At 43.1% G+C, this 19053-nt stretch overlaps 1 protein-coding gene across 3 annotated transcripts in view; it reads right to left on the reverse strand.

The window, feature by feature from the left end:
* Ptpn20 (protein tyrosine phosphatase non-receptor type 20) overlaps positions 1–12939 on the reverse strand; it is a 76058-nt gene extending 63119 nt beyond the window's left edge. For 2 of the 3 annotated variants that reach the window (XM_021231544.2, XM_040747714.1), the window contains exon 1: positions 11611–11694. Coding sequence is in view for 1 of the 3 variants with exons in the window: in XM_013118796.3 (XP_012974250.1) it covers positions 12818–12911 (94 nt within the window). In the remaining 2 variants the exon portion in view is untranslated. Of the gene's footprint in view, positions 1–11610; positions 11695–12817 lie in introns of those variants that run through there. The other variant, XM_013118796.3, reaches the window with a different exon arrangement.
* Between the last annotated feature and the right edge of the window lie 6114 nt (positions 12940–19053).

Consider the following 19053-nt stretch of genomic DNA (forward strand, 5'->3'; position numbering starts at 1 on the left):
CTTTTGATGACAGCTTCTATTTCCATAGGGGTTATAGGTCTATTTAAATTGCTTATCTGTTCTTGATTTAGTTTTGGCAAATGATAGCTGTCCAGGAAGTCATCCATTTCCTTTAAATTTTCGAATTTTGTGGAGTACAGGTTTTCAAAGTATGACCTAATGATTCTCTGGATTTCCTCAGAGTCTGTTGTTATGTCCCCCTTTTCATTTCTGATTTTGTTAATTTGCGTGTTCACTCTCTGCTGTTTGGTAAGTTTGGACAAAGGTTTGTCTATCTTGTTGATTTTCTCAAAGAACCAACTCTTCGTTGCATTGATTCTTTGTATTGTTTTCCTGGTTTCTACTTTGTTGATTTCAGCCCTCAATTTGATTATTTCCTGGCGTCTACTCCTCCTGGGGGAGTTTGCTTCTTTGTGTTCTAGAGCTTTTAGCTGTGATGTTAATTCTCTGGTATAACTGTTTTCCTGTTTCTTCATGTGAGCACTTAGTGCTATGAACTTCCCCGTAGCACTGCTTTCAAAGTGTCCCATAGGTTTGGGTATGTTGTGTCTTCATTCTCATTGAGTTCGAGGAAGTCTTTAATTTCTTTTTTTATTTCCTCTTTGACCCAGGGATGGTGCAGTTGAGCATTATTCAATTTCCATGAGTTTGTAGGTTTTCTGCACTTTGTGTTGTTGTTGAATTCTAATTTTAAGGCATGGTGGTCTGATAAGATGCATGGAGTTATTCCAATTTTTTTGTAGCTGCTGAGGTTTGATATGTTGCCAAGTATGTGGTCGATTTTTGAGAAGGTTCCATGTGGTGGTGAGAAGAAGGTATATTCTTTTTTATGTGGATGAAATGTTCTATAGATATCTGTTAATCCCAGTTGGGTCATTACTTCTATTAGACCCTTTGCTTCTTTGTTGAGTTCCTGTCTGGTATTCTTGTCTAGTGGTGAGAGTGGTGTGTTGAAATCTCCCACTATAACTGTGTGGGGCTTTAGATGAGATTTAAGTTCTAATAATGTTTCTTTAACGAATGTGGATGCCTTTGTATTGGGGGCATAGATGTTCAGGATAGACACTTCGTCTTGGTGGGTTTCCCCTGTGATGAGTATGTAATGACCTCCTTCATCTCTTTTGATTGATTTTATTTTAAAGTCTAGTTTGTTAGATATTAGGATTGCTACCCCTGCTTGTTTCTTGGGTCCATTTGATTGAAAAATTTTTTCCCAACCTTTAACTCTCAAGTAATGTCTGTCTTTGAGGGTGAGGTGTGTTTCTTGTATGCAGCAGAAGGAAGGGTTCTGTCTTCGAATCCATTCTGCTAGTCTGTGTCTTTTTATGGGTGAGTTAAGGCCATTAATATTGAGGGATATTAATGACCATTGATTGCTCATCCTTCTTCGATTTGCGATGGTTGTTGTTGGTGGAATTATGGGTGGAATTTCGCCCCTTTGTTCTTTTGGCTGTTGGTAGAGAGGGATTCTCTAATGCTTATGTTTTTCTGGTTGTAGTTAGCTTCCTTGGGTTGGAGTTTTCCTTCCAAAATTTTCTGTAGGGCTGGGTTAGTGGACACATATTGGTTGAATCTAGTTTTGTCATGGAATATCTTGTTTTCTCCGTCTATAGTGATTGAGAGCTTTGCCGGGTATAGTAGTCTGGGCTGGCATCCATGGTCTCTTAGTGTAGGTAGAATATCTATCCAGGACCTTCTGGCTTTCAGAGTTTCCATGGAGAAATCAGGTGTAATTCTGATAGGTCTGCCTTTATATGTTACTTGACCTTTTTCCTTAGCTGCTCTTAATATTCTTTCTTTATTCTGTATGTTTGGGGTCTTGATTATTATGTGGCGAGGGGATTTTTTTTTGTGGTCCACTCTATTTGGTGTTCTGTAGGCTTCTTGTACCTTCATTGGCATGTCTTTCTTAAGGTTGGGAAAGTTTTCTTCTATGATTTTGTTGAATATGCCTTCTGCCCCTTTGAGGTGGATTTCTTCTCCTTCTTCTATACCTATTATTCTTAGGTTTGGTCTTTTCATGGTGTCCCATAATTCCTGGATGTTTTGTGTTAAGGATTTGTTGGATTTAAGGTTTTCTTTGGTTGATAAATCCATTTCTCCTAATGTATCTTCAACACTTGAGATTCTCTCTTCCATCTCTTCTATTCTGTTGGTAATGCTTGTATTGGTAGTGCCTGACTGTTTGTCCAGCTTTTCTATTTTCTGCCTTTCTTCAGATTGTGTTTTTTTTAGTGTCTCTATTTCAGTTTTCAACCCTTGCAGCATTTGCATTGCTTCTTGCAATTTTCTGTTTATCTGTTCGTCCGTTTGTTGCCTTTTATGAATTTTTTGGTTTGTTCTTTCTTCCATTTCTTGCATTTTTTGGTTTGCTTTTTGTTCCATTTCTTGGATTTTGTGCTTTGTTTCTTCTTCCCTTTCCTGCCTTTTTTGGTTTGTTTCTTCCTCCATTTTTTTTATTTTTTGCTTTGTTTTTTCTACCATTTCTTGCATTTTTTGCTTTGTTGCTTCTTCCATTTCCTGCCTTATTTGGTATGTTTCTTCTTCTAATTCTTGCATTTTTTGCTTTGCTTTTTCTTCCATTTCTTGCATTTTTTGCTTCATTTCTTCTTCCATTTCGTGCCGTTTTTGGTTTGTTTTTTCTTCCAATTCTTGCATTTTTTGGTTTGTTTTTTCTTCCATTTCTTGCATTTTTTGGTTTGTTTTTTCTTCCATTTCTTTGAGGGATTTTCCAATATCCTCTTTTAGGGCCTCTATCATTTTCATGAAAGTGCTTTTAAGATCGTTCTCTTCTGCTTCCTTCGCGTTTGAATATTGGGGTCTTGATGGTGTGGAGTCTCTAGAATCTGGCGGTGTCATATTTGTTTTTCTGTTGCTGACTGTGTTTTTGTATTGTCTCTTTCCCATCTCTTCTTTTAGTGGGTGCAGAAAGAGCCCCTTCCTGGTCTGGGGACCAGAGTTCCCTTTGGTGGGTGCTAGTAAGTCCAGTAATCTGGTGGTTCTTCTATGCCTTGTCCAAATGCTGGTCCGTGGGTAGAGAAGAAGAACAGGAATCTGGGGCGCTTAGCCTCCTACCTGGTCCCCTGGACCCTATGCTGGGTCCTGTTGTACCTGATCCGGAACAGCTACTCCCCTGGTCTCCCTGGTTCCTGTAGTTTCCTGGTCTCTTTGGTGGGAGAAAAGATCTGGAGTCTGGGGTGCTTGGCTCCCGCCGGGATTGGGAGCTCTGTGCAATTCCCAGGCGATCTGCAGGCTCTGGAACTCAGGCCGGGAAGCTGGCCTGTTTACCTGATGCTCCCTCCGGGATTGGGAGCTCTGTGCAGTTCCCAGGCGATCTGCAGGCTCTGGAACACAGGCCGGGAAGCTGGCCTGTTTACCTGATGCTCCCGCCGGGATTGGGAGCTCTGTGCAGTTCCCAGGTGATCTGCAGGCTCTGGAACACAGGCCGGGAAGCTGGCCTGTTTACCTGATGCTCCCGCCGGGATTGGGAGCTCTGTGCAGTTCCCAGGCGATCTGCAGGCTCTGGAACTCAGGCCGGGAAGCTGGCCTGTTTACCTGATGATGCCAGAGGGACAGCTACTTCCCTGTACTCCCAGCCTCCTCTCCTTTCCTGGAATCGTTGGTGGGAGAGAAGATCTGGAGTCTGGGGTGCTTTGCTCCCGCCGGGATTGGGAGCTCTGTGCAGTTCCCAGGCGATCTGCAGGCTCTGGAACACAGGCCGGGAAGCTGGCCTGTTTACCTGATGCTCCCTCCGGGATTGGGAGCTCTGTGCAGTTCCCAGGTGATCTGCAGGCTCTGGAACACAGGCCGGGAAGCTGGCCTGTTTACCTGATGCTCCCGCCGGGATTGGGAGCTCTGTGCAGTTCCCAGGTGATCTGCAGGCTCTGGAACACAGGCCTGGAAGCTGGCCTGTTTACCTGATGCTCCTGCCGGGATTGGGAGCTCTGTGCAGTTCCCAGGCGATCTGCAGGCTCTGGAACACAGGCCGGGAAGCTGGCCTGTTTACCTGATGCTCCAGCCGGGATTGGGAGCTCTGTGCAGTTCCCAGGCGATCTGCAGGCTCTGGAACTCAGGCCGGGAAGCTGGCCTGTTTACCTGATGATCAACCAATACTGACTTTTAACAGTACATTAACAGTGCTCAACACCTACTCAGTGTGGCAAGAAGGCAGGTCTGCCTGAAATATTTCAAAGCCACACTGTGGTCCAGTTTCCAAAGCACATTTCCTGGGTACGTTGAAAATTTTCAAGTCATATTGATTATGGATTAAGGAGTCTCTCCTCAACTTAGTTCTTCCCCTTTGCACTTTAATTATAGTAGCATGTTAATTGTGGCCCCACAACACCTGCTTTAAAATGTCCTCGGGCAAATGTGCAAGCTCATTTTGGACAAGCTCTTTTCCACCCAGATTCAGAGCACAGCCAGGCGTGCCCTGACAGTCTTCCTCAGTGCCGCTGTTGCAGTCATCACTCCTTCAGGTCTCACAGGAAGCGCTTGAAGTCCGTGTTTCAAACACAATTCTGTGCATGACAACACGCGCATTCTCTACAACAAACATGTGGTTTGCACAGTTCCCTTCTCTTCCAGAATGACATCCATATTGCTACCAAGTCTTTTTAAACCTGACTAGAGTTTTTATGTCATGTGCTTCAACAGTCTTCTGTGTCTACCTACCTCTTATCCAATCCCAAGACCTGTGCCAGGATATGTATTAGTTTCTGAGGGCTTCCATACAAAGTACTATACCACAAACTGGGGGGGGGCCTTTTAAAAATTTAAAATGTATTGGTTGTCTCACAGTTCTGGAAACAGAAGAATGAAGTTCAAGTGTCAGCAAAGCCATTCCCTCCCCCCAGAGAGCTTGAGGAAAGGAGTCTTCCCTCTCGTCTAGCATCTGTTGTCCACTAGAAGTCTTTGGTGTCCTTGGCTTATCGGCACTACACTCCAATTTCCGCCTCTATTGTCAAATCATATTCTCCTGTGTGCCTATGTTCAAAGTTCTCTTGTCTTATAAGAACATGAGTTATCAGTTGGGGTTTCAATTTCATTTATTCCTTATTTCCAAACAAGGTCATAGTATCAATTTCAAGGGTTAGAACTTTCAAGTAGTTTTTGGGGAGTCAAAACATACAAAAGAAGACAACTACAAGGATAAAATCTAGTTAACCTAAGTTTGGGCAATTAATTTTGCTTTTGTTATTTTATTGCTGTTATGTTTGCTTGCTTGTTTGCTTGCTTAGTTTTTGAGACAAAGTCCCACTACATATACTTTGATGTCCTGGGAGTTCGTATGCAGATCAAACTGGCACTAAACTGTGGTGACCCTGGTGACCTTCCTTCCACACTCTCCCAAGTGCTAAGATTATAGACACTGCCACCACACTCAGCTGGCAGTAAGTTTTTCTACTTTATTAAAAATAAAATCCTTCTGTTTTTGTAAAAGATATTGTTGAAAGTAAAGAGATAAAAAGATCTGAAGAAAATATTTACAAATCAGATATCTGATCATTTATAACCCAAAATATAAAGAACTCTGAACATTCAGCGAGAAAACACAGCAATTTAAATAAATGAACTGCTAACTCACCAAAGACATAAACAGCTAAGTAATCGTGTAAAACTATGCTCCCCATTCTATAGCATCAGAAAATTACTAGTCAAAACCAGATACTGTTTTATCTGTTGCTTGTTATAGTGGCTATTTAGCAATGCCAAATACTCGTGAGAATGCACAACATCAGGAATAAGTCATTGCTGGTGGAAAGTAAACATGCTTGTCACTGTGGTAGACAGTTTTAGCATGCCCTTACAGAGCTCAGCATAGTATTATCTACCATGAGATTCAGCAATCCTTCACTGGAGCACTCAATATCTGTAACTACTTTATTCATAATCATCAAAAACTAGAAGCAACTAAGATATGCTCCAGTATTTGAATGGATACGTGTGATATTCCCATCAAAGGAATGTTACTGGATAACAAACGAGCTATCAGGCCATATTAAGAGATGCAGCAATCTTAATGAATGCTATTAAAGGAAAGAAACAAATTTGCATAACCTACATCCTAGATGATTCCAACTAGAGAACATTGTAGAAACAGAGAAACTATAAAAAGAAGGACCAGTGGATGGCAGGGGTTTGGAAGAGTAAATACAAGGATGAATCAACAGACAGGCAGGAATTTTTAAAGAAATAATACTATAACTGTAGAAAGTTAGTATATTTTTCAAATTCTAGAGAAATGTGCTATGCAAAGAGTAAACCCTGGTGTCAAGGAGAGCATTTTGCTGGTAATAAATTACAGTGGCTCACTGAGTAACAAATGTACCAAAGCAGTGAAAGATAGTAGGAGAAAAGCAAGTAGGGTGAAGGAATACATGAGCACTCTGCATTGTTGCTCAGTTTTTCTATACCTTTCAAAAAGCCTAAAAATGTTTAAACAAATGAGACTAGGAATTTAATGACACCTAAAGCAATAATAATGACACTGTGGAATTTATAATATCTATACAATAAAAATATATAACATGCATAGCTGAAAGGATGTGTCAGATGTCATGATAGCAGCCTGATATAAAATCATTACATTCTATGTGAAATGAGACATTATTAAAAATAGACTGTGATGCACTGTAAGTCTATAGCTACCACTGACAGATAGAATCAAGAAGAGGAAAAGGTGGCAGAAGTGAGGAAATGCAGCAGCTAATGTCAAGAAAAGATTAAGAGCATTCATTAAAATGTCCATACTTAAATAAAAGGAGGATGAGAAAGAAATAATAGGGTTAAAATCAGACAAACAAAATCGGTAATGTTGCAGATAAGCATCCAGCCATATCAATCATTACATTAAATGTTTGTGATCTTATCATATAAATCAAGAAGCAAGATTGATAAGATTGAAAAAGTCAAATCTAATTATATACAATCTGCAAGAAGCCATCTTTAAATATAAAGGTATTGATAAAAGATGGAAAAACATATCACACAAACACTGATTAAATAAAAAGAAAGGTAAATATAAGCATCAGACTGCACAAATTCCAATTTTTCCATAAAGACATGCATTACCTAATAAAAACATACAGCCATGCAGAAGACATAAGTAATACTGTGAACTAATTTGACCAAGTTTCAAGGACACCTCACCCAACCAAAAAAATAAATGTTACTTTTAAATGGATGAGGGGCTTCCACAAAGATAAGTGATAATTCTGGTCCCCACCCCCACAAAAACATTAAAGATCTTACGTTGAGGTGCTGGAGAGATGCCCAGTGGTTAAGACACTGGCTGTTCATGCAGAGGACCGGGGGTCAGTTCCTCGCACTACATGGTGACTCACTGCCATCTGTAATTCCAATTCTAGGGGACCCAAGATCCTCTTCCAACCCCAACCATGGGTACCAGGATTACATGTGACAGATGTATCATACCCATAAAATATATAAATAAATCTAACTTTAAAAATCCTATGCTGAAATACAAGGCTGGAATTCAAAACCAAAGTCCTCAAATTGAGGGTAGTTAAGAAAACTCATTTCTAAAAAGCTGTCATCTCAAATCAGTGGCAAAGAAAATAATGAATTATTTGAACTAATATAAATAAAGATAAAACATCAAAAGCTTTAGACACACAACTGAAATGGTGCTTCTAAAATACTAGATGTTTACACTGGGAAGTTAGAATCTTGGGTTGATGATCGTGTTGTGGTCTAAGAAATTTTAAAAAGATATGAAGCCCAAAGCAAGCAAAAGAATGAAATAAAGGACATAAATCAGTAATGAAGCTGACAAATAAAAGAAATACCAAGAATTTCAGAAATATTCCCCAAAAATCAAGAAAATGCTCATCTTCTAGGCCAGCGCTGCCCAGCAGAGTCTTGTATAGTGTTAAAAGCATCCTATAATTGCACAGCCCAAAACTGACCACTTTTGACTACTAAGCACTTACAATGGGGCCCTGTGTGACTGAGAAATTTCATTTGTATTTCATTTCATTTAAAGTAAGTTGCACCTAAATAGCTGTGTGGCTATTCAGGAGAAGGGGAGAGAGAAATGAAAAGAATGAGAGGAAGGATGAGGGAACAAATAACCAAAGCCAGGAGTGAAATGAAAGGGGGTTCCCTATGGAACTTCTTAGTGTCATCCAGACAAATCTGTATATACTAAAACATCTGCATCCCAGATTTACAGCACAGTTAGCAAGGACACAGAGCCCTGAAGTTCCCTCAGGAGAACTGACACATAGACCCTGTACAGTATCTGTGAAGGGCAATGAGTCACAAGGCACATCAACACAGGAAAGCAACTGAACTTCCAACATAACTCTATCAAACCTTGAGAAGAGCAACAATTTACACCAAATGGCCCACAACATAAAAGAGGAAACAGTAACAATATTAGGAGACCACCATCAACCTTGATACCAAAATCAAAGACATATCTTTACAAGTGACTATACACATAGAAATACACTTGCCACAGTTGGTCAACAAAAAGATGAAGAAAATTTCAGGAGCTCCTACCACACATCCACTGAATAGTCACCTTCACACACAATACAATGCAGCTCTGGAGAGGATGTGAATGAAGCGATTGCAACTACTCATGCACTGCTACTGGGATCACCATCCTTGCCCCCGCCCCGCCCTCTCTCTTTGTCTCTCTCCCGTGTGTGTGTGTGTGTGTGTGTGTGTGTGTGTGTGTGTGTGTAGGCCAGAGGTCAACACAGAGTGTCTTCCTCTATCACTTTCCACCTAGAATGGCTAGGCAGAAAGCCTCAGGGATCCACCTGTCACCACCTCCCCAGCCTTGGGACTCCACTAGCCACACTGGCACTGGGGGTCTAGCTCAGGTCCTAATGCTCGCAGAGCAAGCACTTTACTGACTCAGCCGTCCCCCACCTCCACTGCTTTTTCTTGAAAATACTGTGATTACTTTGAAATTTCCTCATATATGTAAATCCGTATACCTAGGGTCTATCTCCCTCAATGTAAGTTTTCAATGCTGGTGACTTGGTCTTTCTTGTCACCACTGTGTCACCCAGTACCAAGAGTGTCTGGTACAAAGTTGACAGTTGGTAAGAATTTACTAAAAGGCAAGAAGGGAGAGGACAAAAGGAAAAACACTATGAGTGAATAAATGGAGACAGGGAACCTAGCTGAACTAATCAATAGCAGGACAACAAGCCAGTAGAAATAGAAATTAAACCATTACCAAAGTGCATCATAGACTGGTGAGTGGTTCAGTGGGTGAAGCTGCATGTCCATCAGATCTGGAAACCTGAGTTCCATTCTCAGATCCCAGGTAAAGGTAGAAGGAAACAACTGGTCCACAGCCTTGTCCTCTGGCGTGCACACATGTGCCGTGGCATGTGCGCACATAACTCCCCATAATAATAATAATAATAAAACTTTGTCAGAGGTGCACAGTGTACATCCTGATTGCCAGTCTCATGTACATACTAGGATTAGCTGGGGAGCTTTGCAAAGCCCCAGTGCCTGGTCACCCCAGAATAACAAAATCAGCATCTATGTGAATGAGACCCCAATACTGAAGGAATCAATCTAGGCTGTGTAACAACTGTCTATGCCTAGACATACAGATATATACAAATTAACTCAACACTCCCTCAGCCTCAAAATTGCCATCTAAATTATGGAAGGGATATACAATCTCCCAGAGTTGCTGTAAGATTGAGATGATACAAAAAAATGTTAACTCTCTGGTGAGCCTGATAAACCTCCATTACTAAGTGTGAGAAATGCTAATTCAATCATCAATTCCCATTTTAAGTCATTTGATTTTTAGACTGAATATTTTTACTGAGGGGTCCAGAAATGCTATTTTTCACTTTCCTAATAATATACCACCTGAAGCTATGCCTATTTTTAAATTCCTTCTATAGGAGGAAATCTGGCTGATGATGGCAGTGATCTTCAAACCCAGCACAGAAAAATCACCAGAGGACATTTTAAAAGTACCAATGTCCAGACCCTATCTCAGACCAAATAAATCCGAGTCCCTGGGGATGGAGCCAGAACACTGATAGTTTTAAAAGGTGATGATACAACAGAGTCAGAGCTGGAAAGCTCTGGTTTGTGCACTAATGAGATCCCAAATGAAGTGCACACTCGAGGAATTCTTTAAAAAGTAATGGGTTTCAGAACCTTACTATGACTTACTGACTCTGAATCTGTGGAAATAACGCACATCGTTCTGCAGCTTTTTTACATGTCTCACAACAGACCTCCTGGGTCACTAGCTTGCAGCTTTTACTCTCCCTGTCACTGGGTATCAGCAAGGATCCTTTGGAATTTCCTCTGGTGCCAAATGCCTAGGCTGTCCAGTTGTTTCCCATCAGTAACAAACACAGTAACTCTCTAGCCTTATAGACTTTTTCCCAGATTTCTTGTGTGAAGTCAAATATCCTACATCATTTACCATGCTCTGTACCCAGCACTGGCCATGGAGATCACTGATCTTTCTAACCAAGTATCTAGTCTGCCAGTTTGAAACCAAAAAATTGAACTTACTTGCCAAGTCCTTTGTGGCAGGCAATGCCCACACTAAAGAATTGGGCAAATCCAGATGAAATATGTTAATTTTTGCATCTATAAGCAAACTCATTTCCATTTATTTTTCCCATACAGACAATACAACCAGGGGAAAAAAAGTAAGCAAGCCCCAAGGGAGAAGAAATGATACAGAGCCGTGACTCTAACTAAACACAGTGACTAGACAGATGATTGTAATGGAACTAATTAACCAGTAAAAACACCTCCTGGTGTCATCACATTGACTCCTTTGATCCTTACAATAACTTGTCCAGGCACCTACTATTAGTCCCACATCATGAATAAGAAAAAAGAAAAAGAAACACCGTAGTTAAACCATTTGCCCAAAGTCATATAACAAGGTAGAGTAGGATACAGTCCATCTGGCTTTGGTGTCAAATATTGTTACATATTCCACTGAAACTGTAAAGAGTTACTGCCAAGCAGCTGGAAAAAAAGATACAGCTAAAGGCTACAACAAAGCTAGGAACTAGAGCTCACTCAGCATCAGCCATTATTATCCTTGTATTTTAATACAGCCCAAGTGGTCAGGGAGGGATAACAGCCTATTAAACCAACTTTTCCCTTGGTAACACTAAGGCTGCAGATTCTGTAACTGTAGGTAAGTTAAATCCAATATGAAATACAGCAAGAAAAAAGATTTTTTCACAAAAAACTTAATAATGTCACTGTGACAACCCACCCAGGGCAATAGTTCCAAAACACAAGCAGCTGGAGTTACCAAGCTAGACAATCATAGCCATATCAGAGCCAGATGTGTAAAGCAGCTACAAACATCAGCTGAAGCAGGTCTCACTGACGACTGTGCCACAGGAGAGGCTCCGGTCACCCCTCTTAGGCACATTTGTAAGGACAGAAAAAGAAAACAAAACAAGAACTCAAGCAGAGGTTATATTATAAATTCGATGCTTTTCATGAATCTAATTAATGTAATCTTTGTAAACCTTTCCAATGTTGAATACATGCACAGAAAAATCATAAAGTCATACTGGCTGACCTCCCAAATTCATGACTACATATAGGCCTTACCGCCTCAGCAATTCCATTCCATGTCCTCAGTTCCCTTTCCCACTCTCCAGAAGGACGTTCCTATCCCACTCTGCCCTGACTGCTGACTGACAGATCTTCCCCGTTATCAGCATGATCCGCCCCTGCTGTCTGTTTCCCTTCCAGCTGTTTTAAAATGTAGAACGGAGTCTAAGTCTCCTCTGACTCCCTCGGGCAAAGGTCCCCCTCTATTACCTGAATCATTTCTCACTTCCTATGATATCAATTACATTAGCATATGGACAAATACATTCTAGCTTCTCTTACTTAAAAAAAAATCAATTTGACCAGAAGGCCACTCTTTTGTATACACTAAAGCTGCGTTTATTAAACATGATTAAAAATCTTCATAGTTATCAGAAACATTTGGGGTTGAATCTTGTTTCCATTTGGCCTTGGATTTTAGTTTGGGTTGCTTTGAGGCAGGCTAGCCTGAAACAATCTTGTCTTACCCTCCCTCACAAACGTCTTACACAGTAGCAGTCAACACCAGTGACCTCCAGTTTTACCCTCCTGATTTCTTTGATGCCCCCCCCTTCTTTATGGAACTCTCCGTTTCACTGAGTTCCTTAAATGCCGTATATAAGGTATATAATGACTGCAAAGGGTGACTCTAGCCCTAAATACCCTCCAGGGCTTTAGAACCAAATTTACACTGGCCCGTTTGACTTTTAATTAAATTTGCTCTCAATTTTAAAATCCACTAGGCGATCCGTGCTGCGTTTTGCCACACTTGGTGACTGAGAGACGGACTGAAACAGACGGATAAGACATGGTGGATGCAGGGTCCACTCTACCGGCTCTTCGCGAGTTCGTTATCCGCACACTGTACACACAGGTGTCTAAACCCCAACATCAGAAACCGCTTCCAAACCGAAGGCTACTCCCTGGGGTTGGAGTCAGCCGTGACTGGAGGCTTCCCCAAACAGTCGCTGGCTAACTGGTGTCCCCCAGGCACCCCCAAAACTCACTACAGCTTGAGTGTCCCGGCACCCTGGGCCTCCAAAGCTCCCTGGTCAGCAGAGCCAGGTCTGAGGCTAGACCCTTGCCCGGGCGGCTTGTCGCCCATCCCGGCGGCAGCAGCCCCCAAACCTTCCTCTGTAGCACACACCTGCCACCCCACACCCTCGCCCTGAGGCTAGCCCGAGGCCGGCCCTCCCACACCCATGGCCAGGCTCACTCCACAGACCATGGGGCCTTCGGGGTCCAGCCTGTGCTCGAGGCCTCCGCGCATCCGTAGCTCCTTCTCTTCCCTGAGACGCAGGAGAAGAATGCCCCCTCATGCCTCAGCACCACCTGACCCGGGCACCTCTCCTCACCTGGGCCTATCGGCCCGCGGCCCCAACCGCCTACCAGAAGGTTCGCGCCAGACAGAGTCTCCCTGTGTCCAATCCGGGAGACTCCCACGAGCCTGCGCACCGCAGTCTCATGGTGCTGGGCCAGTGTAAGCCTGGTCGGAGCGGACGGTGCTTCCCCCTGCTGGTCTGTCGCGGTACTGCAGCGCCCGCTGTGGCTCCCAGCCGTGAGTTCCTTTGGTGTCTTCCATAGCCTGTGTATTTTTCATTCCCTCGGGCCAGGCTCATAAAGTCAATCGTTGTGTGAAGCATCCCCTACCTTCTGAGATCAGAGCGAGGCAGGCAGATTAGTGCAAAAAAAGAGCCCCCGGTCTGTGCCAGAATAGAAAGTCAGTTGACCGCATCAGTTGACAGTTTCAGCTAGAGCGGTCATAATTAGAGGGACTTCAGGAGCAGACGTTGCCTGAGAATGTGACGCCAGATCCTTCCATCTTGACTAGTATATCTGTCCATTTGGTCCAGTTGCTTGAAAGTATGGCAAGGTGTGTGCGTAGCGCTTAGCCCCAGCTTTTCATGCTTGTCCAAGAAGAAAGCCACACGTTTGAGTTGCCGTGTAGCTCAGTAGCCAGGGCTAGGCTTTGCCTTGTACAGAGCAGTGAGTTTCCTGTTCCGGACTCCAGGGCTTGGAGATATTCTCTCTTCTTTGGCCTTTCTAAACCTGTGTTTCATCAGCTGTCATTAATGTGAAGCATCTTGCAAGCCAGACTTTAAGCAAAGTCATCACTTTGCTTCCAGAGAACGGGTCACTCCAAGGAACTTTCCAACTTTTGTCCCAGTTCTTAAAAGGGAGACAGAATTGCTGTGGGCATTTGTTGAGACAAGAGACAGACGCGTTCAGCCCCCAGTGCCCAGCCAGAGTGCTCGCATCCATGTCTTCATCTTCTGTTTCTCTCTAAACAACAAACCACTGCTCTCTCCGCTTGGATCTTCTGAAAGTAGGACTTGATCCTGTCATGAACCAGGATCTTCTGAATGTAGGACTTGATCCTGTGATGAACCAGACAGTGATCCCAAAATAGAGGCCAAAAACCTGGTCACCAAGGCCCCTCTTTTCTTGATCCAGACCTTAACCTCAGGGCTTCCCACCACATTCCCAAACCCTTGCTCCCAGTGAAGGTCTGGTCCACTCTCCAGCCCAGGTCTCAACTTTGCCTATTTGGCTCCTTATTCCACACCCCTTTTCAAGCTGGCAGACAAATGTCTCTGTTGATCTTTGACCTGCTACTTCTCAGATACCACACTCATCCATGCTGGGGTTTTGGCTGGCTGGGTCTTGTGCAGATTTTATGCAGCCACAGCCTTTGTGAGTTAAGGCGCCCAACTGCACTGCCATATCCAGAAAATGCTGTTTTGCTATGGGAGTTTATTTCCTCTGAATCTTACAGTTTCCTGCCCTCCCTTCCTGGATGATCCCTGAGACTCTTGGGCAGGGAGTGTGATACAGATGTCCCATTGGACCTGAGCACTCCGTACTCTCTCCTATTCCCTTTTGGGCAGGGAGTATGATACAGATGTCCCATTGGAACTGAGCACTCTGAGTCTCCTATTCTCTGCATGTGACCAGTTGAGGGTCTCTTTATTAGCTGCCATCTACAACAAAATGGACTTTTCTCTGATGAGGAATGAGGGATGCACACTGGTTATAAACATAAGAACTCAAGCATCAGTTTATTGCTATGTCCATTTAGAAGGATAATAGAACTAGTTTTAGATTGGATTTAAGGACTGTATCACAAGATGAAACTCATGCCTGGTACCATTAACAGGACCAAAAGTCCATAGCTGACAAAGTTACTTTTTCATAGTCTCCAAGGCCCAGGCTTGAGCTCAACTTCCGAGATTTCCATCAAGGCTTGGAGCTGGAGAAGCAGATAAAAAACAAGAAATACTGACAGAAACCTAAACATGGTAATACACACTTCTAACCCCAGCATTCAGCTAGCCCAGGCAGGAGGACCAAGAGTTTGAAGCCAAGCTAGAAAGAGGGCTCAGTTGGTAAAGTAAGTGGCCATCAAAGTGTGAGGACCTGGGTTCAGATGCCCAGAACCCAAGTTAAAAAGCTGGGCACAGTGGCACATGGCTGTAATGCTGACCCTAGGAGAGGTGCTGTGTAAACTGGTAGGTCCCTGAAGTTCATTCCGGCCAGCCTTGCCTAGTAGGTGAACTTCAGGTTTAGTGAGAGACCTGATTCAAATAATAAATGAATAAGTAAATGAATAAATAAATAAATGTGGAGTGTGATCTGACCTCTACCTCTGCCTTCTACACATGTGCACACATGTTCATAAACAGCCACACACACATACATGTGAGAACACCCACATCAACAATCACAAGCAAAATATAGCATAATACACCTCACAATGCAACGCACGCACATGCTCACAGAGAGAGAGGGAGAGAGAGAAACAGGGAGACAGCGAGACAGACAGACAGACAGCTCAAGGTCAACTAGTCAACATAATGAATTCCAGACCAGTGTGGGAGCCTGTCAAAGAAGAAGAAAAAAGAAAAGAAAAACAGTGAGAGGAACAGAATAATCCCTTGAGTGGCATAGCCTCTCCACAGCACCCCTGGTGCAGGCCTATGCTTGGCTGCTTGGTTTATTTTGGGATGGATTTTTTACAGCCAGAATTAAATATGGGTTTGATGAGAACCATGATCTTGAAAGAAGCTGTGTGGCCTCTCTGCGTGCCGCTTTCTTTCTGCCCGACTTTGAGACACTTGCCATAAAAGACTCTATAAAAATAAATTGAGTGAGGTCTAATCCCAATAAAAGTCCCAGCAGAGACTGAAAACCATTTTATTTAAAGAGCGGAAGGACATGCACTTGCTTCATAATGGATGCCCAGTCCCTGAGCCTGGCAGATGGCAGATACCCCACAAATATAAAATGATTGTTCCATTAGGTGGCTGCTAATCCATCTGCAGCATCCATGTACCCATTGCTCTGCAGGTGACACCTTGAGAAGAGGCTGTAGGCTTTGCCTGGAGGTAGCTGTTAAGTTGTCATGAGACTCACCACAAGCTCTTACACATCCACACGCGGTTCTACTTATTCACTATAAAATAACGGTGTGGCAGAGAGCTAAGTGCAGACTGCCAGATTCTAAGAGACAAGCTGGATCCAGGCCTTTATGCCTTATATGTTACTACTTGATCAAGCCCCGAGCTTTATAGAAGGAATACAGATGTTGCCACGTTACTGTATCTTAGTTGAATTTAATAGAGTACAACTTCTTTGTGTCCTTCCAACGTCATTCAAACTTGACTTAGTGTGTCTTTTCTCACTGGGTTCTTACAGCAAAACCTTGGTCTGGTCCTCAGTGTGAAGCACCCAAAAACACCTCCATTTCTGTGTAAGTCTTGCTCCAACTTACCTCGCTGCTAGTCCACATTCTGTATTTCTGCCTGGGGGAAGGGAACTCTATGCTTCTCCTTTCTCACCCAGCCTTACAAGCATGCCCTATTCAGGCTCTGGTACCTCTACAGTTGGCACTCTGCAAAGAACTCTCTAGGCAGGTATTTTGAGCTGGGTGAAAGATGCTCATTGTTTCTCGGGGATTTTCCTGCAGGAAATCATCACATCCAACTTCATTGCCTGTGTGGTGGCACAGGGCCTCACACACTGTGGTAATTAACCCTTGCAGAGTTGTCACCATGAGATCTCCAGAACCTACTGCAGGCAGGACTCCTACATGGTTGGCACAGAAGCTCAGTTATATAGTACCAAAGACCCAGGGCCTCCATCTTCCTGCTCTGGCATCTATAACACTGATTTCATTTGACTGATTCTTAACATTGGTTCTACTCTTTGGGTCCTGGAAAGGCCATTGTAACCTACCCAGAGGAGTGCATAAATAACTCATTTCCTCGATAGATATGTAGAGGAACTTTTCCAAAACACCCCCTCCCCAAAATATCTCTGTGTCCCCTGAATCAGATACAATGGTTCATTTTATCACTACTTTCTCTGAAGTCAGCAAGTCAGGCATACCCAGGCAGGAAGGAGGATGACAGGATACTGAAAAGGCCATTCACAGACTACTGCTGGTACACAGGATGGGTCTTGAGAGTGGAGTTAGGAAGAGATTTAGAGCCTGTTGATCTTGAACAATCTCTTATCAAAGGAGAGGGTCATTGGGCCAGTCAGCCAAGGATGAGTCTAATATTTTTTAAAAGGCAGAGGACCCACAGCTTCCATCATTTCCTCTCCTGTTCCTCTGCTGGCCCTCGCCTGTGTCTACATATGCTCGCACCCACACTCTCCTACTGACGCTCTCCCAGCTTATCAGTGTGCACAGCACATCTCGCTCTAGGGCCCTTTCCACACAGTGTCTGGTAGATAAAGCCATGGCTCATATTGCTTTGAGGCCTTAGTAATTGCATCCTCTGCAAAAGAGTACAGTGCAATCTCACCTCAATAAAAATGCCCCTCTGTTATGCTCTATATCTTGAGAAATCTCAAATTCTACATGTACAGAACCAAACAACGCTAAATAGATTATTCCTCAATAGTCTCTGCATTTTTTTAGCTTTCTGTTGCTGTAACAAAATATCTGAGATTATCAGCATTCAAAAGAGGAATGCTTTAATTAAACTGTCAGTATGAGCAGTGTCCGGGTGCATGAAAGCCTGTCTTCCTTGAGCCAATTGTTGGCCTACCCCACAAACCAGGTTAATCTTTCCAATATGAATTCTCTAACAAGCCTAACTAAGAAGCCAAGCCTCTTCACTCACAATCCACCCAGCCTTGGCTCCCCCTCTACTTCTACTTGTCACCACCCCATACCCAACAACCCAAGTCCTATAATACACATCTCTTCTCATTCAAGGTATAATCTCTAACAGGACTAATCTTTTTTTTTTGAGGTTAAAAAAAGTATCTGTTGTCTGCATGTTGGCTTCTGTACCACCATTCTGGCCCCAACCCCTCTGATTATAGTGCTATCTCCTTATTTGTGTTGGATCTCCTCCCTAGGAAGCAGGACTCCCATAGACAATCACACCTCCATTCACCTCCATCCTCTTGGCCTGGCTATGTAGTGAATGCTCAATAAGTATATATCAAGATGAAATAGATGAGCACACAGATACTGCTTTTCCAAAATTCTTTTGGTTCCTTTTTTTCTCCATGGTTGTATTCTGCAACAGAGCTTGTGTAACTAGGAGAAAGAAATGCTTTATATTATTTTAACTTGTGAAAAACTACTAAAGTACCACAGTGGTGGCTCTGTGCAGGCAGGATGGTGAGCCGTCGTGGGCAACTCAGATGTCGTCAGTCTCTGAGGCTTCCCATCTGTGCCCACGGTCTACAGAGCCATAGCTTTATGTAGAACCCATCCTGACAGCATACAAGGCAGCCATGGAGTAGTTAAGTAGAGTTTGGAATCCAGCCATTTTCAATTAAACTTTTTTGTTTTGAAATGATTGTATTTTCACAAGCTATTAAAAGAAACAATGCAGAAGAATCCCCTCCACCCAGTTTGCCCAAAGACAGCATGGTGCAGAACTGTGGTACAATACCATAATCATGATAATAATCCATCTATCTTGATCAGGTCTTCTCTGATTTTTTTTACTTATGTGCTGAATTCCATATAATTTTATCACACAGATAAATTCACATACTCAATATTCCAGGGTAGTTCCTCTCATCTCATAACATTCTCCCTCCTGCTATACATACTCACCTCTCTGTCCTCCTTAACTTCTCATCTATGCACCTTCTTCTAACTTTGTCATCTAAAATAATGTTATACAATGCCAGTGCAATGGTGGATCAGAGCTGGTGGGAGTGACCAACCAAAGACTGGTCTAACATCAGTAACCCAGGTCACAGAGGCAGCCGTGCCTCATACTGCCCAGATGGCCAGGATCTGGAAGCTGATTGACTCAGAGACCTAGGGTAAAACCAAATACAACTGACAAAAAAAAGCCTATGAAAGGATTCCTAATGATATTGTACCATACTCAGAGATCCATGCCTAATCATCATCAGAGAGGCTTCCTCCAGCAGCTGATGGGAGCAGATGCAGAGACCACACCCAGACATTAGGCAGAGCACAGG

Source organism: Mesocricetus auratus, unplaced genomic scaffold, assembly GCF_017639785.1.
Source record: "Mesocricetus auratus isolate SY011 unplaced genomic scaffold, BCM_Maur_2.0 Super-Scaffold_100006, whole genome shotgun sequence".
Taxonomy (NCBI): Eukaryota; Metazoa; Chordata; class Mammalia; order Rodentia; family Cricetidae; genus Mesocricetus; species Mesocricetus auratus.